This window comes from Dama dama, chromosome 4 (assembly GCF_033118175.1).
Source record: "Dama dama isolate Ldn47 chromosome 4, ASM3311817v1, whole genome shotgun sequence".
NCBI lineage: Eukaryota > Metazoa > Chordata > Mammalia > Artiodactyla > Cervidae > Dama > Dama dama.
Genome location: NC_083684.1, coordinates 24,494,786 through 24,522,325, shown reverse-complemented (window position 1 = coordinate 24,522,325; position 27,540 = coordinate 24,494,786). Strand labels below are relative to the sequence as shown.

The 27,540-nt window shown below is 40.7% G+C and overlaps 1 protein-coding gene across 2 annotated transcripts in view; it reads right to left on the bottom strand.

Annotated features, from left to right (window-relative positions):
* The window catches only part of TENT4B (terminal nucleotidyltransferase 4B), a 66,503-nt gene extending 42,265 nt beyond the window's left edge, over window positions 1-24,238 (bottom strand). Inside the window, exon 1 of one of the 2 annotated variants that reach the window (XM_061138463.1) lies at window positions 23,587-24,238. In XM_061138463.1, coding sequence (XP_060994446.1) covers window positions 23,587-24,212 — 626 coding nt within the window. In that variant the 5' untranslated portion in view covers window positions 24,213-24,238. The remainder of the gene's footprint in view (window positions 1-23,586) is intronic. The other variant, XM_061138462.1, reaches the window with a different exon arrangement.
* Window positions 24,239-27,540: the final 3,302 nt, after the last annotated feature.

The following is a 27,540-nucleotide window of genomic DNA, read 5'->3' as shown; positions in this document are numbered from 1 at the left end:
GATTCGAAACGACACTAAGAGCCAACAGTGGGGACGCTCTGAGGCATCTGTCCGGAGAACTAAAAGTGTGCGCTCACAGCAGTGTCATTCACAATAGCCACAAAGTGGGAACGATCCAAGTTCCACCAGTTAATGAATGGACAAACAAAATGTGGACACGCTGAAATATCACCGGCCACATAAAGAAATGACAACACGCTACAACATGGATGAGCCTAAAAACATGCTGAGTGAAAAAAGGCACATGCAAAAGGACACCTACATCATACAATTCCATTTCTACGAAATGTCCAAAATAAGCAAATCTGTAGAGATGGAAAGTAACTGCAAGTGGATAAGAGGTTTGTTCTGGGGATGATGAAAATGTTTTAAAACTTATTCTGATGATAGCTCTATAACTCTGTGAATATACGAGAAAATATCTGAACTGTACATATCTCAGTGAGATGGTTTAGGGAAAAAATACAAAGGACAAGCTGCCATTTCAGCCCTAAAAAGATTCTGCCTTAACCTGTATGTTACCACAAAGCAAAACTAAAGAGTCTGTACGTCAATGAAAAGAAGACGTGTATATCCAGGTAATAAATCACCTAACATAAACCCAAAACAAAACAACGTGACATTTTACTTAGCACGTGGACCAAGGTAACAGGCAAACTGTCACCTTTTTTGAAATACTGAAAATATTAAGATCACCAAAGAGGCCTAGAAATCCCAGGGTCAACACGTATCTAAGACATTCAGAACTTTTAATGCAGAATCAGTCTAATCTGAGAGTCTCAACAGCTTTCCCACCTGTCCTTAGAGAGTCCATGAATCTGCGCCTGCTTGACTCTGCTCCCTCCTGGGCACGGCTGGTTTCATAGGATAATCTTCAAGCATTCAAGCATCCGCAGAGAGGCAAATACAAAACCCCCTTTCACCATTAACTTCCTACCAATGAGCACATAGTTTATGTCCGTAAATTTACCATTGCTTAGGGAGTCCTGTCTCACTTTATGGAAAGTTACAGAAACCTGAATAGCTCTTTGGCATTCTTTTCCATAGGAAGACACAACCACCCATTTCTAGAACTGCTGAATCCTTCATCTTACCTCTGATCCTGGGGCATATGATCTTATGGCCAAGGACAAACTGCCAGTGTTCTAGCTCAATGGTGCCAAGTTCACTATTACCTTACTTGCAGATAAGAAAATGAAACGAGTAAGAAAAATTAGAACATTAACACACTAGTGAAACTTCAAAGCAGAATAAAAATATAGCTAACAAATTTACACATACTTCAAAACACAAACACATATACCAACAAACCCATGGGGCAAAAAATCTCAAACCCACTATTTTAAGACAAAAATAAGTAAACTGATAAAGCCTAATTTACTGGTAGGGGGAGAGGGGACGGGGAAAGGAGCCTGGGAGCTTTTAGAGAAGTGGTAACAGCTTCCCTCATTCCCTGTTAACCCTCACAGCCTTTCTGGCAATACATAATGAGAAATGCAGCAATTTTATTTTGAGGAACACAGATGGAGAAGCTAGCTGAAAAAGTAAACAACACTTATATTTCTCACACTTTATTCACAACAGAAAATAAAAAGCAACTTAGATGTCTAACAATAGGGGAGCGCTTAAGTAAACCTTAGTAGAATCACCTACGAAAATATGTTCTACCTTTTCAAAAAAAAAAAAAACCTACATTGTAGACTATGTAAATACATGGAAAAGACCAGGCAAAATGTAAACTAGAAGAAGCAATAAGACCTTTCAAGTAGGAGAAAATAGTATATTTTAAATGAATCTTTTACAATCACACAAATAAAGAGTTTAATGGGGACTAATATACAGTTGATAATTTAATGAAGAACTTCTTTGAAATGGCATATTTGTTATTTCATAGTCAAGTGAATCAAATACACAAGAAAAATTATTAAACAACCTAAAGTTTCTAACACTATTGTGAAAGGCGAGCACCAAAGAAAATGCAGAACTCATCAAATTCTCTTGATATTTCTTGCTGTTTTAACACAATTATTCTGGCTACCATTATCTGTTAATCATCTTCACATCACTAACCTAATTCAGCATTTTTTACCAACTATTTCCAAGTCAGCAGTCAGCACACTGACACCAGGCATGCAGACGTCCAGGGTCTGCATAGAAAACCCCAAACACTCCTCAAATTTTTGACAATTATAAACAACAAAAAAAGAATATGTTCTGCTACACTTGTGTCTTCAACTCAAATATCTGCAAACTCAAAGATTTCAAAATTCTCCTGAGTCTCTTTCTCAATCAACACCTCTGCAGCATGGCCTGGCAGGAGGACAATTTAGCATTTTGCCCCAGCAATCACAGCACATTTACACACAGAGGCATCCACAAGAACGTCCACTGCAGCACTGGAAAAGGAAACAGTGGAAACAACATTTGTGATCACCAATAGGGAAAATGGCTTTAAAAATTATGGTACAACTATACAGTTGAAAAATAAAGAAAGCTGAGTACTGAAGAACTGATACTTTTGAACTGTGGTGTTGGAGAAGACTCTTGAAGAGTCCCCTGGACTGCAAGGAGATCAAACCAGTCAGTCCTAAAGGAAATCAGTCCTGAACATTCATTGGAAGGACTGATCCTGAAGCTCCAATATTTTGGCCTCCTGATGCAAAGAACTGACTCACTGGAAAAGAACCTAAGGCTGGGAAAGATTTGTAGGCAGGAGAAGGGGATGACAGAGGATGAGATGGCTGGATGACATCATCAACTCGACGAACAGGTCTGAGCAAGTTCTGGGAGTTGGTGATGGACAGGGAAGCCTGGCATGCTGCACTCCATGGGGTCACAAAGAGCTGGACACGACTGAGCGACTGAACTGAAGTATACAGAATTCTACACAGCACATGAACTGACATGAAAAAATTTACAAGATATGTGGTAAAAAGCAAAATTTTACAAAGTAGTATTTTTTTTCCCTTTGGCCAGTCTGTCTGGTAGGAAAAGTTCTGGGAGGATCCACAGGACACTGGAAACAGTCACTACCTCCAATGGAGAAGATGGGGCTAAGAACAGAAAAAGAATGGTGGCCACACTCCTGACTTTTCTGTAACATTTTGAGTTTTTACAAGGAGAAAAAATTTGTGCCTTACTTATTACATACTTATAATTTAACAAAAATCCCTGGGTCATAAATTGTACATGATTTATCAGATATTTCATCAAGGGAATTCAAATCTATATGAACACAGATGGTTTGATTCTAAACTAAAAAAGTGCATTGAAGGTGCTCCATTTTCACATTTAAATACAAAAAAGCACCTGACTCTCAAACAATAAATACTCTTCCTTAAAAACAAACCCAGACACCATTCTCGCAGAAAAAAGGGCAAAAGCATTTTAAGTACAAGATCAAATTTTTTTAAACCCTTAATAATCTCAAATTCCTTAATAAGCATTTTCACTTTACATCCAAAAAACAAGTGTTACAAAGCCTTAGCCAAATTTCACCTCATTAAGATGACGTCTGTTGCCCACATGAACTATTTCTGAGTCCTTTCATTCACTTGGTCTGGTTTTAAACAATACAGAAAAGTTAGTGGGAAGGCAAAAGCCATTTCATTTAGAGTGTAATCGTGAGGACTTCAAGCATCTCATCTCCCACCTCCAACTAGAAATGCTTCTAACAGCAGTGGGGTCTGAGAGTTCCGAGCTCCCCAGGGGATTCTGACCATTGGACAGGTTTGAGAACCATGCTTTAAAAAGATCCTTTGAAGCAGTTCTTTTCAATCCATGCTGCATGGATGAGCATGCATCATCATGAATATGATTATTATTTTTTAAATATGACATGACAGCCATTATTACCCCCTGTGTGTGCTCATTCGTGTCCAACTCTTTGCCAACTCCAGGGACTGTAGCCCGCCAGACTCCTGTCCGTGGAACTTTCCAGGCAAGAATACTGGAGTAGGTTACCATCCCCTACTCCAGGGTATCTCCCCTGCCCAGGGATCGAACCTGCATCTATTGCATCTTCTGCACTGGCAGGTGGACTGTTTACCAGGGAAGCCCCCATTACCCTCTGCAGACCTATTATGTCAGAATCTCTGAGGAGTGGTTCCAGTCATTCAATTTTTTTTTAATTTTGTTTTTTAAAACTTCCTCTGACTGAGGACTCTGTGTTGAAGTAACTGGTTTAGGAACTGCTCTTACCAAGCTCATTAAGCAGAATACCATTATCTGCACGGGCTGCAGGAAACACAACGGCAGCCAGAGGAGGAGGTGAAACATCAACCCCCCAATTTTATTCTGAAACTTGGTAAAGTCCTTTAACCTCTCTGAGGTTCAAATTATTGATTTTTAAAAGGACAGGACTGGAATAAATTACCTCTGAAGAGCCTCTGATCTCAAACTCCATGATGATTCTACCATGTGGCTACAAATCAGTCCAATCCATAAGCAAAGTGTCCTTAAATAAATGCATGAATTTCTTCTGAGAGTATCAGTTCATCATATACACAATTCTGTGTTAATCTACATAAAAGTTCTATTCCTCATGACACCATAAGAATTCCTAAGTGAACACAATTAGATTCTATCAAATCAATCACAAATGAAAATTAAACTAGTCATAATACAAAAAGGTCTCAAATACAAACATTTGGAATAAAGAAATTTTAAAAATAACTCTTTAATCTTTTCTTTGTCAATGCTCTGATTTAAATTTTTTTTCCAGTTTCAAAAGCTGTGGTAAAACATACATTAAAATTTACCATTTTAATCATTTTAAGTGTGCATTTCTATAATATTAAGATATACACACCTTGTGTAACTATCACCACTAGTTATCTACAGAACTTTTTTAAAAAACTACTTTATTGAAGTATGATTGACACATAAAATATTTAATGTATATTACACTTGTAAAACTATCACCAACTAACAAGGCCAGAAACATATCCAACACCTTCCAAAAGTTTCTTCCTGTCCCTTTTAATTTTTTAATGTGTTGTAAGAATATGTAAAAAAAAGATATACTCTCTTAGCAAATTATAATACACAATAGATTATCATTCATACAGCCACTATGCTGTATAGAGCTTCAGAACTTTTTATATTGCATACCTGAAACTTCATTCCAGAACATTTTTATCTTTCCAAAATGAAACTTCACTCACTAAACACTAACTCCCCATCCTCTTCTCCCCCATTCTTAAGCCCCTAGGGATCCCTGTTCTGCTTTTTGTCTCTATGAATTTTAACTGCTCCCCTACATATCTCAGAGAAGTAGAATCATTCAGTATCTGTCCTGTGTGACGGGCTTTTTTCCACTTAGCACATCCTTAAGTTTCATCCATGTCACAGCACGTGTCGGAATCTCCTTCCTTCATAAAGCTGAATGATATTCCACTGTGTGTCTATTACCACATCATCCATCAATGAACACTTGGGTTGTTTCATTCTGATTTTTTTAACTGTATGTTACTTTGAAGTCTCATACAACAGTGGGAAAATCCCAAAATACAGTTTGGAGATTAAAAATACAAAACTTGGAGACTAAATACTTGGAAAATTAAATAACATTTGAGTCAAAGAAGAAGTCTCAAGAGATTGTCCAGACTAAATGAAAACGGAAATACAACTTATCAAAACTTGTGTTGTTCAGGGAAAGCAGAACACAGAGGAAAATTCATAAATTTACAGCATGTATTTGCACTAAAAGCAAATATGAGAAAAGAAGAAAGGTCTAAAAATCAATTATCTACATTTCTACATTAGGAAACTGAAAGAGATGAACAAATTATGTTCAAAGTAAGGATAAAAAAAATAAAATTTGAGCAGAAATCAGAGAAAAACAGAAATATATAGAGAAAAATCAATGAAACAAAAGTTGACTCTTTCAAAACATCAATGAAATGGGTAAGCCTCTAGCCAAACTGAGAAAAAAGACAGAGGACACTAACTACTGATATCAGAAATGAAAGAAGGGTCATCACTACTGATCCTATGGATATTAAAAGGACAAAAAGGGAACATTATGAATCCACAAATTTGATAAATTTTTGTCTAGGTAAAATTGACCAATTCCTTGAAAGAGGCAATCTACCAGAATTTATGCAAAAACAACAATCTGAATATGCCTGTATCTAGTAAATAATTAACAACCCTCTTAAAATAAAAAGCACCAACCCCAGATGGGTTCACTAGGGAAATCTACCAAAGACTGAAGAAGAAATTATCTTAATTCTCCACAATCTCTTCCAGAAAACAGAAGCAGAGGAACGTTCTTACCTCATTCTCTGAGACCATCAGCTTAATCCTCAAACCAAGAACATTTAAGAACAAAACAACTACAGACCAGTATCTCTCCTGAACACAGAAGTAAAAATATGAGCAAAATATGAGTAAATCAAATCCAACAATGTACAAAAAGAATTATACACCATGACCAACTGGGATTTATTCCAGGTATCCAAGACTGAGTAAACATTCAAAAATAAATTTACATCACATCAACAGACTAAAGAAGAAAAATCCGATAATCATATTAAATTGACACAAAAAGCATTTAGAAAAAATCTAACACCCAATCAAAAACGCTCAGCAAGGGAATTCCCTGGCAGTCCAGTGGTTAGAACTCCATGCTTTCTTGTTAGGGAACTATTAGGTTCGTGCAAAAGTAATAGCTCTTTTTGCGCTGCTGAATTTTGTTCTTTGATATTGGAATACATTATTAAATAAATGTGGTTACATTATACATCATTTTAATGCACATTTTTCGCTTTATGTCTTTTGCTAGTGACACTTGCTCTTTTATTTTTTTAGACTATGAAAATGATATTAGACAAAGCAAACTCAAGAGATCTTTTTATTCAAGTTCAAAATGGGTCATAAAAAAAAAATGGGTCATAAAGCAGCGGAGACAATGCGAAACATCAACAACACATTTGGCTCATGAATTGCTAGCAAACGTACACAGTAGTAGTGGTTCAAGAAGTTTTGCAAAGAAGACAAGAGCCTTGAAGATGAGGAGGGTAATGTCCGACCACTGGAAGTTGACAACTGAGAACCATCATTGAGGCTGATCCTCTTACAACTACAGAAGTTGCCAAAGATCGCAACATTGACTATTCTATGGTCACTCGGCATTTGAAATACACTGGTGAAAGGTGAAAAAGCTTGGTAAGTGGGTGCCTCATGAGCTGACTGAAAATCAAAAAAATTGTTGTTTTGAAGTGTCATCTTATGTATTCTACACAACAACGAATCATTTCTCAATCGGATTGTGACTTGTGACAAAGAGTTTTATACGATAACCGGTGACAACCAGCTCAGTGGCTGGACGGAGAAGCACCAAGCAGTTGCCAAAGTCAAACTGCACCAGAAAAAGGGCCGTGGTCACTGTTTGGTGGTCTGCTGCCGGTCTGATTCACTACAGCTTTCTGAATCTTGGCAAAACCATGAGGTCCGACAAGAATGCTCAGCAAATCGACGAGATGCACTGAAAACGGCAAGGACTACAACTGGTCAACAGAAAGGGCCCAATTCTTCTCCACAGCGCCTGTCTGCATGTTGCACAACCAACGCTTCAAAAGTTGAATAAATTGGGCTATGCAGTCTTGCCTCACCTGCCTTATTCACCTGACCTCTCGCCAATGGATAACTACTTCAATCCTCTCCACAACTTGTTGCAGGCAAAACGTTCCACAACCAGCAGGAGGCAGAAAATGCTCTCCAAGAGTTCATCGAATCCTGAAGCACAGATTCCTACACTATAGGAATAAACAAACTTCTTTCTCAGTGGCAAAAATGTGCTGATTGTAATGGTTCCTATTTTGATTAATAAGATGTGTTTGAGCCTAGCTATAATACAGTGATTTAAAATTGACAGTCCGAAACCGCAATTACTTTTGTACCAATCTACTAAGATTCTGCATGCCTCACAGAGTGGCCAAAAAAAAAGGAAAGAAAAAAAGTAACATTCAGCAAACCAGAAATAGAAGGGAAGTTCCTCAACTTGATAAAGAATATATTACAAAAATCTTACAGCTATTTAATGATGAGAAATTAGATGTTTTCCCACTAAGATTAGGAATAAGGCAAGATGTCCACTCTCGCCACTCCTAATCTACATCATATTGGAACTCCTAGCACAATAAGACTAAACAAGGAAATAAAAGTATATGTACTGGAAAGAAAGAACAAAATTGCTTTTGTTTGCTACTAACATGATTATCTATGTAGAAAATCCCAAAGAAACAACAAAAAAATTCCCAGGACTAGTAAACCATTCTAGTAAGGTTACAGAATACAAAGTTAATTTAAAAAGTCAACTGCTATATTAAATACAAGCAACAAACAATGGAAATTTAAAATTTAAAATGCAATTACCATACACATTAGCAGAAAACCCAAACAGAAACACTTAGGTATAAATCTAACAACATAATTTCACAAAAGAAAACTCTGATGGAAGAAATCAAAGACCTAAAGAAATAGAGGGCTATTCCATTTCTTCACAACTTGATCTATAGATTCAATGAAATCCCAATCTAAATTCCAGCAAGACATTTTGTGCATAATGACAAACTAATTCTAAAATATACATGGAAAAGCCAAAGATCCAGAATTGTGAAAATAATGCAGCAAGAGAAGAATAAAGTCAGAGGAATGACATTACCTGACTTCAAGACTTAACAATGATGCTAAAGTAATCACGACTGTGCAGTACTGGGGAAAGATTAGACATGGAACAGAAGAGAGGGCCCAGAAATATACCTATACAAAACACAGTCCACTGATCCTCGACAAATGAACAAAGGCAATTCAAAGGAGCAAGGACAGTCTTCTTAGAAAACAGTGCTGAACAACTGGACACTCACATGCAAAACAATCAATCTAGACACAGATGGTCTATCTTTCATAAATATTAACTAAAAAATGGCTCATATACCTAAATGTAAAACACAGACCTATAAATTCCTAGAAGATAGCATAGAAAAAAATTTAGGTGACCTTGGGTTTGCCCATAACTTTTCAGACACAATACCAAAAACACGATATATGAAAGAAAATTGCTATAACTGGGCTTCACAAAAGTAAAAACCTCTTCTCTGCAAAAGGCACTATCAAAAGAATGAAAAAGCAAGCCAAAGATTAGGAAAAATATTTTACAAAACACGTATTTAATAAACGACTGGTATCCAAAATATTTAAAACTCAACAATAAATAAGTCAATTTAAAAAGGAGCAAAACATGGAGTATAATCCATATCAAATTACTTTGCTGTACATCTGAAATTAATACAATATTGTAAGTCAACTATACTTCAATTTCTTAAAAAAGCAAAAAATCGAAGGAGACACCACACCAAAGAAAATACAGATGACAAAAAAGTAATATGAAAAGATACCTAACATCATATATGATTAGGGAACTGCAAATAAAACAATAAGATATCACTACACATCTATTAGAATGGCCAAAATCTAAAACAATGACAACATCAAATGCTGGAGAGGATGTGGAACAACAAGAATTCTCGTTCATTGCTGGTGGGAATAGAAAATAGTGTGGCCACTTTGGAAGACAGTTTGGAAGTTTCCTATAAAACTAAATAAACTCTTAGCATCCATTCAGGAATTTCACACTCCTTGGTACTAGCCCAAAGTAGCTGAAAACTGATATTCACACAAAAACCTGCATTCAGCTTTATTCACAATAGCCAAAACCTGGAATAATCAAGATATCCTTCAACAGGTAACTGGATAAATAAGCTGTGGCACATCCACACAACGGGGTACTATTCAACCAAAAAAAAGGAGCTAGCAGGCCAGGAAAAGATACAGAGGAACCTCAAACTCATGCTGCTAAGTGAGAGTAGACAATCTGAAATGATCACATATTGTGTGACTCCAGCTATGTAACATTCTGAAAAAGGCAAAACTAAGGAGACAGCAAAAAGATCAGTGGTTGCCAGAGGCTTGGGGGAGAAAAGGATGAATGGGAAGAACATGGGGCAGTTCGCTAATAACACTATCCTATGGGATATCATTCTGGGTAATGATGGAAACACGTCATTATACACATTTGCCAAACCCACAAAATGCACAATACAAAGTTAATCCCAATTACACGATGGACTTTAATTAATCATACTGCATCAATATATGCCCCATCGAGTGTTACAAATACAGTAGGTTAATTAAAGGGAAACTGGGGTGGGGGTGGGGAAGTGAGGGAGTATGAGAATTCTGTCATTTCTGTTCAATTTTTCCATAAACATAAAACTGCTCAAGAAAAAAATCACACACACACACAGATACAGACACACAGATATAAATAAAACACACACACCGGGCTCTTAGGGAGAAAAGACAGAAGATCAGCACTTCAGCAGAGAAACATCCATGAACATCTCCACTTTGCCAGGTCTTACAGTTTCCCTGCCTACTGACTCCCCAGAAGGGGTGACCACAAACTCCTAAGGAAGCTGAAGCCAAACCATGACCTAGAGGCTCAGTTCAGGTCATCTTCTTGGAGTCTTCCTTTACAAGCTTGCTACATGGTTTTTAATATGCAAATAGATGTTTTTTAAAAAGTATTTGATTGGAGGCAAAGTGTTCAAGATTTACTCCCAGCAGGAATCCTTCCTGTTGTAAGCTGTATGGGTTATATTAGCCCAAGGCTAAAGAGTATTAGCACAAGATGAAGAAACATAATCCAAGTTTAATTTAAAGGAAAAAATAAATGTACTACTACTCCTGGTTGTTGAGGTAAGGCTGTGAGAATTCTGCCTCCTGAGCAGAGGCTCACAGGCCACTACATCCATCGTGGTTTTCTTCAGCTACCACAAGCTGAAAGCAAAGGTCAGGTGTGGCTATGGGCCAAGGGGTCCCCTGACAGTCCCAGCCGCAGCCCAAAGGCCAAGGACAGCTCAAGACTGTCTTTCCCACACACCAGCACTGGTCCAAAGCCCACTTCAGCTTCTTGCAGCCCACCTTGCTTCTCTTTCCTTAGGCATTAGAGCTCATTAAGAGAGCTAGTTAAAAAGTTATATCCCCTTTCCCACTCCTACCCTCTTTTCCCTATGAGAATTGTACCTTCAAGACAGCCCAATGGCTGAGAAGGAAAAGTTTCTCCTTTTACGAGTGTTCCAGCTAATAACTGAGAAAAGATCAAGACAATAAGAATATCACAATGTTTACAACCCTAATAATGAGCTAATACATATAAACAATGATCATTAATGGCTACTAATATTACAAAAAAAAGACATTCAGACACTATGTCTCTCCTGGGGAAAGTACACACCACTGTCTATGAAGCATTCTTGCAAATGACAAAAAAATCTAGACAAGACTCTAGATCTAATCACAAACTTAGAGAAAATACAGGGGGACAACGGAACATATTAAATTGACACCACAGGAATGCAATTATTAATAGAAAAACTCAGAAAGTAGAAAAGTCTATAGGAAAAACAACCCAGTTTCTTCGACAAATAAATTAATAGGAGGGAAAACAGATGGCAGAGAAGCTGTTGATTAGAAGACTTAAAAGGCATTTCAACCAATAGCAATGCAAGAAACTCATCTGGACTCTGATTTGAACAAACTGTTAAAAAAAATAATTATGGGAGAGGAAATACAAACATTGGATATATGATGCAACTAAGGGGTTATCTGGGCTTCCCTTGTGGCTCAGCTGGTAAAGAATCTGCCTGCAGTGTGGGAGACCTGGGTTCCATCCCTGGGTTGGGAAGATCCCCTGGAGAAGGGAACGGCTACGCGACTGAGCAACTGTCACTTTCTAAGGAGTTACTGTAATCTGTTCGTTCAGGTGTAATAATGGTATTATGACAATGGTTTCTTTTAAAATACTTATCTAGAGAGATATATAGATATACTTATGTAAAATGATGTGACACTTGGGCTTTGCTTCAAAATAAAGTGGGATGGAAATGGATTGGCATGCAGGTGAAATGAGTTTGGTCATGGGTTGATGACTATCAAAGTTTCATAATGAATACATGGAAGTTCATTATCTCTTTTGTCTAACTCCATACTGTTTGTAATTTTCCATAATAAAAAGGTTTAAAGAAATGAAGTAATTTCAGATCTTACAATTCCTGAGAAAGGTCAACCATCATAGTAGATCCTGCTCCCCATCTATCTCAATTATGCTAAAGACCACACAGTTGGTCCTCTGTATCCATGGATCAAAATTTCAGTCGAAGTCGGTTGATTCTGCAGATGCAAACCCCACGGACAGACAGGGCCAACTGTATTCAATGCACTACACTATTTTTCATAAGGGAGTGCCCATTTCATATTTTGGTATCGACGGGGGCTCATGGAATCCAGGGACAACTGTATATCCAACCTATCCCTGTAGGGTTTATCATATGAAACCCATACAATCAATTTGTCCTTTCCAATCCTCCACAACCTAACCAATGTTTCAAAACAGCAAAAATCTCCACTCTTCTCAAAGTTTGTCTTATCTCACTAGTCAAAAGCAACCTCTCCACCTTATCTATTAATAGTTTATCCAACCAGCCCCTAATTTCCTAGAAGGCAGAGAATGTTTTTTGTCTTTACTTCCCACAAAAAGCCTAGCACAGTAGCTTGCATGTAGCAGTTGATTTTCCAACCAAAAAATGTGTGGCTCATTCTGGTCTGTTCAGAGATGAGTCACAAAATAGTAAGTGATATAGAACCAAAAAGAGTGGGTATGTTTGCAAAATCTACAGGTCATAAAGAACAGATGAACATATTGTGATAGATCCATACAATGGAATGCTACTTGGCATTCAAAACTAACAAACAACAATACTACACACAATATGGATGAATCTCCAAAACATCATGGTAAGAGAAAGAAGTCAGGTGCAAAAGATTATATACTGTATGTAATATATTTAATTCCATTTAATTGAAATCCCAGAAAAGGCAAAAGTGGATGCTTAGGGCAAAGGATGGGGGGGAAAGGGAATGACTGAATTGGCATGAGGGTACCTTTTGAGTGATGGAAATATTTTATATCTTCTTCCTACTTACTGTTATGGTTACACAACTGTATATATTTCCAAAAGTCACCTACTTATACAACTTAAATGCGTGAATTTTATTCTATGTAAGTTATATTCTAATAAAAACTATAAATCATAAGATCAGAAGTTTAAATTACATGCATTTGTAATAGGACAGATCAAGGGCTCTTACAAATTAATAAGACAACATTTCCAAGAGAAAGACAGACAAGGAAAATAAGAAATAGAAAAGAAAAATACACAGGCAAGTAATGTGAAGGCATGCACAAATGAAATCAGTAAGATTCTATTTGTTACCTATAAAATTGGCAAGAAACTGTTTTATTTTGTATTGGTATTTGTTTTTATTTGTAATATGAAGCATTGGTGGAGATTTAGGGAAAATTTGGACTCGTGCACACTACTGACATTAGGGTAAACTGACTTGATCTTCCACAGGAAAATGTGAAAAAAGCCTTAAAAGATATAAACATTCTCCAATCTAAAACTTTATCCTCAAGAAATAACCATGTAGCAAGACAATTCAAGGGGAAAGAACAGTCTTTAACAAATGGTGCTGAGACAACCTGATATTAACAGGCAAAAGAATGAAGTTGGACGTCTACCTCACACCATATATAAAAGTTAATTCAAAATGGATCAGAGACCTAAATCTGTTAAACTCTTAAAAGAAAAAATTAAGGGTCGATTTTTGTGATCTTGGATAAGACAAGGGTTTCCTAGACATGACACATAAAGCACTAACAACAGAAAAAAAAATAATGGACAAATTGGAATTTATAAAATAGAAATAATGAAACTTTTGCTTGAAAGGATAATATCAAGAAAGTATAAAGACAATCCACAAAATGGGGGAAAGTACCTACAAATCACCTATCTGATAAGGGTATATAATCCAGAATACATAAGGAACTCTAACAATAAACAGTAAAAAGACAATCCACTAAAAAAAAGAAAAAACGGGCAAGCAACCTGAATAGACATTTCTTCAAAGAAGACATACATGCAGCCTACCAGCGCATGCAAAGATGCTCAACAACTTCCTTAGTTATTAGGGAAATGCAATCAAAAACACAATGAGATACCACTTTACACTCACGAGAATGGCTATAATCAAAAAGACAGATAATCCAAAGTGATGACAAGAACATGGAGAAACTAGAAACCCTCAGTCACTGCTGGTGTTGAGAATGAAAAATACTATAGCCACTTTATATAATATAATTTTATATTTATATAATAAATAACTTTATATAATTCTACTACTAGGCACTTACCCAAGAAAAATAAAAACACATATCCACAAAAGATTCTATACATGCATGTTCACTATTTATAATAGCCAAAAGATGGAAACAAACCAAATGTCCACCAGCTAATAAACAGATAAAGAAAATGTGGTATATTCATACACTGGGATATTTAGGCATAAAAGAAATGAAGGACTGATACATGTTACAACATGAATAAACACTGAAAACATGCTAAGCGAAAAGAAGTCAGACACAAAAGGCCACATATTACAGGATCCCATTCTTATGAAATGTCCAGAATCATAAATCCACAGGGACAGAAAGTCTGTCTGAGGCGCCCAGGATCTGAAGGAGAAGGGAAGAGTGGAGAGCAATGATGGGTACAGGGTTTCTTTCTTTGGTAATGAAAATGCTCTGGAATTAGATAGCTGTGATGATTACACAGTCTTGTAATATTCTAAAAACCATTGGATTGTACATTTTAAAAGGGCAAATATGACAGCATATGAATTTTATCTAAGTAAAAATAAGTAGAAAAATAAATAATCCTCTCTGGGGCAAAGGGTTAGCTAAAAACATCTTTTATAAAAAAACAAACGTCTGGAAAAACAAACTAAATGTTCACCTGGGGGCTGGTGAAATAAATTAAGGCACATTCAAATAAGGGAATATCACGTCCACACACAGTAGGTACACGGAGTCATACTAAAGGTAATGAGGTATTTAAAAATGCTGTAGAAATGTATTTCATATGCAAGATGTTTGTTACATTAATAAATATTTTTAACTCAAAAAAGGATGCCCATAGGACTTCTCGGTGGTACAATGGATGGAAATCCGCCTGCCAATGTAGGGGACACAGGCTCGATCCCTGGTTCAGGAAGATCCCACGTGCCCTGGAGCAACAAATCTCGTTCACCACTTAAGCCCACACTCTCGGGACGCCAAGCCACAAGTACTCAGCGCGAGTACCGCAACTGTGGAAGCCCGTGTGGCAGAGCCTGTGCTCCGCAACGAGAGAAGCCACGGTAATGGGAAGCCGGGCACTCAGTGAAGAGCAATCCCTGCTCGCCGCAAAGCCTGTGCGGCAGCAACGAGGACCCTGGGCAACCAAACATAAATAAATTTTAAAAAATTTTAAGTCTTAAAAAAAAAAGTATGCCCACACTAGTCTGAGGCCCTTCTCCCAAAGTAGAAAACAATCTTAGAAACCAGTTCTAACTTCTGGCCTCCAGACTGCAAGAGAATACATTTCTGTTATTTAAAAAAATTTTTTCCTTAAATACGGGGGGAAAAAAAATTTAAGCATACCCATAGTGGAGTCCATAATGATAGAAAAAACGAAATACATGTATACATACATTAAAAAGTCTAAAAATGTGCTAACAGTAGTTCTGTGCTGGTAGTAGTATTAGAGGGGCTATTTTTTCTTCATTTGGTTTAGTTGTACTTTTCTATTTTTTTTTGACAATTAGCACTTATTAAGTAACAAATAAATATATATTGGTTTTAAAAACAAGTATCCTAACAAACAGTGGTATTAACACCTCAAACAGAGAAGAAAACAAAGGGTGAAGAAAATAATAAAGACATCAAATTTAAAACCTCATCACAGGCCTAACACTTTAGTAAATCCAAAGTGAAAGTGAAAGTCGCTCAGTTGTGTCTGACTCTTTGCAACCCCATGGACTATAAGGCCTATGGAATTCTCCAGGCCAGAATACTGGAGTGTGTAGCCTTTCCCTTCTCCAGTGGATCTTCCCAGCCCAGGGATTGAACCCAGGTCTCCCACACTGCAGGTAGATTCTTTACCAGCTGAGCCACAAGGGAAGACCAAATCCAAATTACTAAACGATAACTCCACAACCACAATCCCAAGGCATCCTTACTCTTGCTTTGGCAGAAATTTACAATATAATAAATTTAACTTATAATACAAACGTGACAGTTCTAACAGTTATGTTATTTTGACAAAATCGAAACAGTGACTCCAAGGGATTGCTAACGAAAAATTAAAGACCAGGTTCCAATTCTCAGGCCAGAAAATGGTTCCAATGAAACACAGTTTATTTTAGCAGAGGTATGAAGATAAAATATTTATTCTACACAGTCTGAAGGCATTGTTCAGATATAAAAATATTGTTACTACCACCAGCAACAACAACAAAAAAATCCCCACTAAGCACAGGGTTTATTCCCCCAAAATACAGCCAAGCCAAGAGAAGATAAAGGTTATTCAAAACATATGAAAAGAAGGACTCTAAATTTTGAAATCAACTCTGCGGTTACTCTTTTACATGTTTTTAGTTAAATAAAACTCTACTTCATTCCAGTTTCCAAGAAAAAGAAACATGTAAAGGAAACACTGCAGAGTAATTCAAAGATAAGAGAGTTCAAGCGATATTGCTAAAATCAAAGCAAATCGATAAATAAGGCCCTTTTAAGTCAATTTTACTTAGATTTTTAACTGCAGATGTTCTCAATACTGCCAAGAAGTTTTTAAAATAAAAATTAAAGTTAAAATTAGGTGGAGTTATTCATGAGAAGGTTATTATGATAAAAGCATAATAAACTACTGCTACTCAGCTAAAATAAAATAGTGATAATACCAAATGCTGGCAAGGATGCAGAGAAACCAGATCACACATACATTGCTGGCAGGAATGTAATCTGATACAGTGACTCTAGAAAACAGTTTACCCATTTCTTTCAAAATATGTGCTTACCAAATGACCCAGCACTTTTGGGCATTTATCCCTCCAAAATGAAAGCTTATATCTACATAAAAATGTGTACTTCATGAAACAGTTTTGTTTGCAAAAGCCAAAAACTATATACAAACTCTTCTGGAATGTCCTTCCATCGTTAAACTGTGGTACTTCCAAATTTTGGAACACTATGCATGCGCGCTAAGTCCCTTCAGTCGTATCCAACTCCTCTTTGCGACCCCATGGTCTGTAGCCCTCCAGGCTTCTCTGTCCATGGGATCCAGCCAAGAATACTGGAGTGGATTGCCATGCCCTCCTCCAGAGGATCTTGCCAACCCAGGGGTCGAACCCACGTCTCCTGCGGCTCCTGCACTGCAGGGGGATTCTTAACCGCTGAGCCACAAGGAAGCCCTCTGGACACTACTCAGCATTAACGAGGAAGGAACGACTGGACTTTCCTGCTGGTCCTGTGGCTCCCCGTGCAGGAGGCCTGCGTTTGATTCCTGGTTGGGAAACTAGATCCCACACGCCACAACTAAAGATCCAGCGTGTGCAACTAAGACCTGGAAGGAACTATTAAGACATACAAAATTTTGGATAGAACTCAAGGAATTACGGTAAATGGAAAAAAGTCAAACTACTATATGATTCCATTTATACAACATTTTCAAAATGAAAAAAATGTAAATATGGAGAACAGATTAGTAGCTAGAGGTCAGAAATGAGGGGATGTGTGCAGAAAAATCAAGGGATAGCATGAGGTGATGGTATAGTTCTGTATTGACTGTGGTGGTGGTCACACAAATCTACACATGTAATACTGCACAGAACTAAACATACACACACTACACAAATGAGTGTACACAGGACTGGCGAAATCTGAGTAATGCTACGGATTATAACAATGTCAATTTCCTGGTTTTGAGATTAAACAATATTTATGTAAGATGTGATCACTGCATGAAACTAGGTGAAGGCAACATGGGATCTTTCTGTATTATATTCTGCCACTTTCTGGGAATCTATATTTCAAAATAAAAAGTTTTAAAAAAATAAAAAATAAATAAAAATAAAAAGTTTAAAACAAATTAGATGGGGCTAACGCATGAGAAAAATATAACAAATACAAAAAGCTTAACATAGTATATGTTAGTATATGGAACATGGTAAAAAGGCTCCATGAGCATTTTTACAGAATAGAGCATTTTTAATAAAGCAACTAATTTGAAAACATAGGTTTCTGCATACTATTCAAACTATTTTAGCAGAAAGCATGACTTGAGCTATAATTCCAGAGATCAGTTACTAGACACTACGTGAAATCTCTTATGCACATGGCAAGATTTTTTTTCATACTCTGACACTGTTCAAGTGATTAAGGAGCCAGTACACAACAAAAATATCTCCACATTCAGTTTTTTCCCAAAATCTTTTAACTCTGACGTCAACATGACCCAAAGCCCTTAGGTAAACAGAAGTCTCTAATATCATCAAGTAACTTACAGGATGGAGTAAATTAACAGATGCTGTTTGGGTTCAAATTAATGAAAAGTCTAGCTTGAGGGCATCCTCAACATCAATAAATACTCTTAGAAAAAAATAATTTTGTGTCATGTCAAAAATAGTAAAAATGAATTGCAAGTCTTTTTGGTGTTCTGCAGCAACTGAGTCCCTAACAAATATTCTGAGGGTTACAAAGAACATTCTATTGGCCGTCCTCTGAATTCCTGAAGCAGGCTGAGCTGTTCAGCCAGCTCTGCAGGAAAGAGTCAAAACAGGAGTCTCAGTCAGCTGCTGGGAGCTGGACCCTAATTCTCCAATGAGCATCCTCTCTGGCCTATAGCCCCTTCAAGACAACTCCATACCTATGTGTACATAAATGATTAACAGTCTTCAGTGCAGTGGGTGTGATCCTGGAACAGTTTTCTCCACTAAATTTTATTCTAAAGGAAAAGCAGAAAGTTAAGTAAAATCACACAACACCTTGCTTTTCTACTTTCCCTAGAAAAGTGCCTTAAATTTTTCTCAGCTTCAACAGGTATAAGAATACCTAACCGCAACTATCTGATCAGTTCAGTATCAGCAAGGGAGCCCGTATATTTTCTTCCCATGGACCTTGTAGACTCCTAACACTAGGATTTACTGGTAGGGGTTTCATAGAAGAAGTTGTGACGTAAGGCCATCTATCACACCAGGACCAGACTGCTGTAACACACACGCCCTCCTCCTCCCTACCTTAGACTTTACCTTAGACTTTCTTATGCTTCATTTCCAAAAGAAGCTAAACCTTCGGTGTGTGTGAAGGTGTGTGTGAACCCAGGGTAGATTCCAGAAAGCTCCAGTCACTGTTCCCTTTTGCCTTTCAACACCTAAAAACTTAAAGGGTACTGAAGAAAAATTCCACAGGCTAAAATGCCAATGATTCTGACAGGGTGATGCTGTTCATTGTCACAGATTTTAGACAGGTAAGTTGTGGCATGGAAGCAGCTTAGTTGTACACAGTATACCAGATGTGAGATTCTCAAATACGAATTACATTGTTAGTCTAGAATCTACAATGCAGAAAACCTAATGTCTTCTTGAAAGCACACTTCAGCACCCAAATACAGAAAAATTCAATAACCTGAAGGTCCTAGCGCACTGAAGAATTCCTGTGGGCTACATATGCAAATACATAGACATTACGTGCTAAGTCGCTTCAGTTGCGTCCAACTCTTTGCGACCCTGTGGACCATAGCCCATCAGGCTCCTCTGTTTATGGGATTCTCCAGCCAAGAATACTGGAGTGGGTTGCCATTTCCTTCTCCATCAGATCTTCCCCACCCAGGGCTCGAGCATCTCTCATGTCTCCTGCGTTGGCAGGCGAGTTCTTTACCACTAGCACCAACAAATTATACTTAGAACAAGCCCTTGGACTAAGGCCTCTAAATTCTTTCATGTTAATCTGCCCAATCACTTTGGAGCCAGCACTAACATCAATCCCACTGATCATATTGTGTAGAAATAGAAAGAGGCCATAAGGTCAGTGCTGAAGAATGGTGTCAGCATCTTGGACTTAACTGTGCTACGCTGTACAACATTCACAAGGAAGGACACTGCCCCACTGCAGTGAAAACAACTGTATCTCAGCCCCCAAATTTCATCCCCCTGCTAGACAGTTCCATCTAAACATCACCGTACCTTTTGCTCCAAACCAATGGTCTTAATCCTTATGTTCAACAGTAACATTAACATTTCCCCAGTCACTCAAATTCAAAGCTGTTATTAATAACATGGATTTAAATCCACAAAGGGAGTTAGAATCTTTCCCATTCTTACCTTGCAGTACCTCTCACATTCATTCTTTCCCATTTCAATCCCCATCATTCCAGTTCAAGAAATTATTCCTTAAACCCAAGTTCCCCAGCAGAGACTTCTTGATGTCACACTGTCAAATTCATACTCCAAAACATTATTTTGAACAAGTCATCCAAGTCTTGGAAAAGTATCTACAGCTCTGGCCACATAGCCAACATAAACCTATCCTCATGAGCTTGAACAAGCACCAAGCACCTTCTAAAGGAAGCTTCTCGACACCTGGGCTCAGGACCAAGGACTCCGAATCTCCAAAAGTTTCCTATGTTTGCTACTTTTTGTCATCTCTTCTTTTTCCATGATGATCAACAATTAAATCTTTGAAAAGAGCTTAAAGCTCATTTTCATGAACAACCAGGAGCAGGTGGACTTCTTCCTAAACCATAGCCAGCGTCAGAAGGGAATGAATCCCCAAAAGTAGAGTAAGTGAAAGCAACTTTATAAAGAAAAAAAGGAAAGCAAACAAACTCCCTGGATCAGGGATACCTGGTGAAGGCTGAGATGGTAAGCTCGGATGAGAGGAGTCCTTTTGAAAGAGGACTATGAGGACTTCAGGATGCTATGCAAACATCTTACTCTACATTTAAGAAATTTCCATCTTACCTCAACTAAAACAAGAAAGGAAGAAAGAAGTTTCATCTTAACTAGCGACCTAGTGGATAAGAGAAAACATATACGTAAAAGGAAAATTAAACATAAGCAAACTATACCAAGAGCATGAAACAAGCACTACAAGATTTTAGAGAAAGTACAAAAAAAATCAAGAACATGAGCAATGAACTCAGGATTTTGAACTGTATCTTGGAGTGTTCAGGGAGTAAGTCAACCTGCTGTGGCAAAACAGAACACAGACAGATCACAGATGTGAGACACAGTGTGTATCCAGTTGCCCCAGGGTTCCAGCCCACTGTTCAAGCGCCTTTTCTTCCTCTCCCTACCTGGACAGTCATGCCAGTTCAGAGGCCAAGGACCACAACAATTTTTTAACCTATTAGCTAAATGTCAGTCACATCCCAAGAACTCGCAATAGTTCTACTATACTTAATCTCGGAACAGCATAACATTGAGGTGCATTCTGAATTCAGTTTTAAATACCTGTATTAAAAACAGCAGGAATTTCCTAAAAGTTAAGAAATAAGGATCCATAAATCACAAAAAGAATTTTTAAGCACTCGGACACTCTTTACAAAACACTTAGGTCCCACTTAATAAAATTTAAAAAATTTAACTGCTGACATCTTCTAAAGGAGGCGGCAAAAGAATGATGAATCGATAATCAGTTTTAAGATAGGTTTACAATCTGTTTTTAAACAGCAATTACTCTGGAAATGGAAATTCCTCTCCTTAATCCCTTTAAGGACAATGTAGTATTTGAATCCAGGACTAAGAGTATCTTGCTTCTACCTAAGTTCAAATGTGGGCATTTTACAGTATCCTCAACATTAAATTAGCAAGTAAAAAGGAATTTCTAAGCTATCAAAAAGAGAGGCAGCCAGCATTTTGGATGTAGAATACACCTTTGCTACATACATATGCAGATGCTTCAATAAAGCGAAATTGGGGAACTTGGGAGGTTTTAACTGGCAGTGATGACTTAACTGGAGCTTTTTCCTGTGAAATGAAACTATCAGAATCCCTCAATATCAATTTGCCTGTCATCAAACCACAGGTTTATGCTTCATCTTAGAAATGCTATCAGGATGGAACCATGAGCCTTTTATTGAAAGAAGATGACCATGGAGAGCGCCCTTGAAGCTTAGCAATAGAGGACTCAACCCAAAATGATCCCCCCCTGGAAAGTGAGGACAGGTTTGACATGTACACCAGTGCCAGTCTTAAAACGGTTGACTGCATTTCCCATAAAGGGTGGGAGTTGTAATAGTAGCATAGAGCAGACACCAGCCCACTAGAAGCAGATGGAACCCACCAACTCATTTTACCCAGACCTTCAAAAAGGTACACAGAACTCTCTCTGCTTGCCAAAGCAGGGCAGATCTGAATGGGTGAATCTAAGAAAAGGTTCCACAAGGGACTATTAATGGTGATTTCATTTGCCTACTTGTAACCCAACATGTAAAACAGGATCTGAAATGTGAAAAGCAATTTTAAAGCTCATTCTCCATACTCAAGCTACACACACGCACACACACACACATAGTCCAAAACCTTCATTTTACAAAATTTTTGTAAAAAGACTTCGTAATCTATCCAAGCACAGGGGAAATGTACCTGGAACCAGTCCCTGCTTACGTACACAATTCACTAGGGGTCAGGTAAGATTCCATTTTGTAACAACTGAACTTTAAACAGAAAGTCATTAGTGGTGCAACATTCACTTATTAGCATAAAGTTACCCCCTAGAGTGAAAAGCATTGGCTGTCTCTGCCAGGATGACAATTTGACAGCGAGAAACTGGGGCCAAAGACCATGAACTCCTAGAAAGTTCCATCCGCCTGAAAAGAAGAGCTCACCATCTCCACCAGCCTAAGCTTAACTGTCACCTCATTCCTCACTCCCGACACAGCAAGGCATCACTAACATAGGAAATTCTAAGAAATAAAACATAGAGAGATGGGCCAAAGGGTCAATAGCCAGCAAAGCCTTTCAGGGCTGCCACGATTCCTGTTTGGGATTGGGGGAGGGGGAGGAGCTTTCTGGATGTTTCTATTCTTGGCAAGGAAAGCACCTCCAGGTCCGGTACCATGGAAAGGCACCAACACAGGAATGTTCTCAGGGAATGAATGATTTGCCTGTGCTAAGCGACTTCATTTTGGGGTGTGATGATGGGGGGGGCAGGGTGGGGAGGGCTAGAGGGCTGGGGAGAGAAGAGAGAAGGTGTGTTTGACTGGGGGGGGAGGGGGGGGATGGGAAGAAAGAGTGGATGGATCGGGGGTGGGGGGAGGTGGTCCAGGGAAGATGTGAACGGTTAGGAAGGAGACTGTGAATGACTAAGGGAGGTGAGGGGAGGGTGTGGAGGGTTGAGAGGATGTCCAGAAAAGGCGTGGAGCTGAGAGGGAAGGGGCAAAGGTGTGGACTGCTAAGGAAGGTTGGGGGAAGGTGTGGACGGAGGAGGGATGGCCATCAGCCCCCTGAGGACCAGTAACTAAGGCAGGCCGAGGTTGGGGGGGCCTCACCCAGGCTCCCCACCCCCAGCCCCCTTTCTGTGGGCGTGTGCCCGGCTGCGCGTGTGCATGGGCCAGGCCACCAGGCCGCAAGGCCACCACTCACCCCACGACTCCCTGGTTGTAGTTCCTCCGCTTCCACGGGGTCCCGCTGTACACGCCCCCGCCGCCGTCTGCCCGGCCGCCCCCCGGGGCCCGCCCTCCGCTGGGCTGCAGCAGGCTGTAGTTGAGTCCGTAGGTGCTAGCCTTGTTGTCCCGCTTCCTCTTGTTGCTGCTGCCCGAGGCTGGGTCCGCGGGCTCCGCCGCGGGGACGGCGGTCGAGGAGTGCGGGGACGGGGACGCCGAGGGGGACGGGGACGCCGAGGGGCCCGCGGCGGCTCGACGGGCCCAGGCCGCGGGCTGGTGGTGGTTGTTGTTGTTGTTGGTCGTCTCCAGGGGCAGGAAGTCCCGCTGCTCCGCCGGCTGCGCGTGGCCGCCCAGCAGGCGCTCCCCGGAGCGGTACATGCCGGCCGGGGCCGGGGCCGGGGCCGCGCCGCTGGGGCTGCCGGTGCTGCTGCCGCTCCCGCCGGTGGCCGTGCTGCTGCCGCCGCCGCCGCTCGCGCCGCCGCTGCTGTGACAGTGGTGGTTGAAGTAGAGGTTCCTCAGTCCCTGGGTGGTCTCCCAGATCTGCATCCACAGACTGTTGGACGGTCCGAGCTGCTCTGGCTGGAACCAGGCGATCCTCGGATCCATCAAACGGCGGCGGCCGCTGCCCCCGCCCCTCCCGGCTGCCCGCAGGGCCGCCGCCGCCGCCGCCGCGCCTCAGGCGCACGCCCGGCCTCGGCTGCTGCTGCTGCTGCTGCCGCTGCCGCTGCCGCTGCTGCTGCTGCTCGGGGCCCGCCGCGGGCGGCGCGGTCGCGCAAGGAGCCCGGCCGGCGCCGGCGGCGTCGCTCCCGCCCTCGGGGGCTCTGCGGGCCCTCCCCCCCTCCCTCCGCCCCTCTGCCGAGCCCCTGTCACCGGGGTCCCCGTGCAAATGGCGGCGGCAGCGGCAGCTCCTGAGAAGGGCGAGCGGCGGCGGCGGCGGCGGCGGCGGCGCGGCAGCGGCGGCGGCGGCGGGGGGGAGGGGGGGGAGGACGCGCCTGCTCCGTAGCGTCCTTGCGCCTCCGGGCCCGGGGCGGGGCCTCCGTCGCTCGCTCCGCCCCCGCCCCGCCCCTCCCTCCCGCGCTTGCCCCGCCCCCGCCGGGCCGAGCCGCCAGTCCAGCGCCAGAGGCCGCGCCGTGCGTCACAGAGGCTGCGGTGCGGCGCGTCTGGGAGCCGCAACCGCCCGGTCCAACCGTCCCGACCCCGTCTAGGGAGCGGGGGGTGGGGGTCGTACGTACCTGGGCGTCAGGGCGCCCCCGACGCGCGAGCCGCCTCCAGTCTCAGTTTCCTGGCGCCCGAGGCTGGGTGAGGCCGGACGGAGGTCGCCGCCAGCTCCGCAGGGAATAGATTGTAGGCGGTGCCGCCCCGCCCACTGTCCCCTCCCCCAGGCTGCAGCGCCCGGACCCTCGGGCTTCTCTAACCCCTCCCAGGATAGATCTCCGCTCTAAGCACCGTTCCAGAGGGCGGAAAGTGAGTCCCTTTTTCCAGCAGAGCACGTGTCCGGAACCCTGCCCGGACGCAGGCTGCGCTGGTTCCTCTGTTGCTGGGCCACCCGGTTGCCCCCAGCGCCCTCCCTGCCGCGCCGTGGCCAGGGCTGGGAGCCGCAGGACTTGGTGGAGGGTTTCCCCACGCGGCCCCGAGACTGGATAAACCTGCTCCCACCTACAGGGCTGGACGCGCTTCTTCGTAGAGTGCGTAAGCCATGGGCTCAAAACCACCGTCACACACCCCAACCCACTTTACAAAGACTTGCACACATAAACACGCAGACGCTCAAGCCACTCAGCGTGTGAAGAAACCTCACGTGCCCGAAGCTGCATCAGCAACCATGAAAAACGCTTCTCCGTTCAGAATTAAAGAAAACCCAAAACCTTTTAAGCCTAATCTGGGGACCATATTGTTGGCACCAGCAGAGATTTTCCACAAATCCCTGCGGTGAAAGACAAGCAGAAGGGGGTTTTAAGTATTTCAAATCATCAAAAGAAAAAAGGAAATACGCATGTTTCACGTGTGCCCTCTAAGGTTGGTCCAAAGTCCAGAATGAGTCCCTAACGCCCGATTTTGGCCTGTTTTGGGAGCTCAATATCCTGGAAAGGTTTTTTTGGCAAAGATGAAGATATATTATAAAACATCACTTTACCTTTTTTCTTGATCAGAGAATAACATGGGCATAAATATGGAAAACAGACACAAAAAAAAGCTAAAGAATTTTGGTTCATTCTATTTATTTGTTATTGCTTTACTATAAATCAGTATTAAAAGTTGTCTCAGAATGAAGTTTGCTGTGTTCTGAGAATTACAAAGCCAGGAAAATGAGTAGTGATATTTTTTATGCTATTCACATTGACAAATTAAAAACTAAAGCATTGTATAGAAAAAAAAACTTCATTTTCACAACTTCAAATTGGCTTTAAAAATACAAATGAGAGAAATGCAAAGCCAAAAAATGTAAACATTAGCAAGTTCCCACTGTCTAGAAATAACTACTGTGAAGACTAATAAACGCTTTTCAAAAAATCTCTCCATGCATATATATGTTTCAAGACAGTCTTTATTAGCTTTTTTTATTTTCATTTTTTATTTTATTTTTGGCTGTGTTGGGTCTTTGTTGCCACACTTGGGCTTTTTCTAGTTGTGGCAAGTGGGGGCTACTCTAGTTGGAGCGCTCAGACTTCTCACTGTGGTGGCATTTCATTGCAAGGAGGTCCAACCAATCCATCCTAAAGGAAATCAACCCTGAAGATTCACTGGAAGGACTGATGCTGAAGCTGAAGCTCCAATACTTTGGCCACCTGATGCAAAGAACTGACTCATTTGAAAAGACCCTGATGCTGGCAAAGAGTGAAGGCAGGAGGAAAAGGGGACGAGAGAGGATGAAATGGTTGGATGGCATCACCGACTCGATGGACGTGTGTTTGAGCAAGCTCCGGGAATTGGTGATGGACATGGAAGACTGGCATGCTACAGTCCATGGGGTCCCAAAGAATCGTATGTGACTGAGAGACTTAACTGACCGAAAGGTCAGAAATCAACACTTGTTCTCTTTGAGTGCTTGTTTCTTCAGGCAGACCTTAAGACCTAGTAAAGTATTAACAAAATGATCAGATGAATTGGTATACATAAAAGTATATTTTGTAAAATATGGGCTGAAAGGTGAGACATTACATTTCTTGTTCACCTGCCGGCAACGCTGACTGGTCAGCCGTATCACACACCCATGTTCCAAGGCATTCATTCAGTAAACTTTGGTTGAATGTCTAGCAGCCTTGCAGAATTGAGCTAATCATTTTAGAGATGATAAATAAGCGACCAGGACTTTTGCCTGCCTCCCATGAAGGCATTGGTTGGTTAGGGAGGCAAAAAGTAAATATTCGAAGTCAAATTAAAATTCATGTAATTAATTCAAGAAATATGTCTTGAGCAATTATTATGTGGGGAATATATAAGAATCTGGGGATATAACAATGAACATGATGTGGTCCCTGCCTTCATGAACCTTGCATTCTAGTAAGGCAAGCATGTAAGGTCAGACAGACAGCTAAATGTTGTGCAGAGAAAGAAAGCAAGCTAAAAGGCTAGTGACTGTGTGCTATTTTTAGATGGGTTAATCAGGGAAGACTGCTCTGAGGAAGTGATATTTGAGCAGGGACTTAAGTTAGGGAGTGGACCATGACCATCTAGGGAATGATCCATCAAGTAGAGGGAATAGCAAGTGCAAAGGCCCTGAGGCAGGAATAGACTTTGTGTGCAGGATGATAAGGCAATGCAATTGTATTGAATATGTATGGAATCATAAAGTGTCTCTTCTGGAAGTTTCCTCAAAACCATCTGGTCTAAAGTAAACCAGTAGAGAATTTATTTTTGGCTGCACTGGGTCTTTGTCGCTGTGCACAAACTTTCTCTAGTTGTGGCTAGCGGGAGCTACTCTTCTGCATGGGAT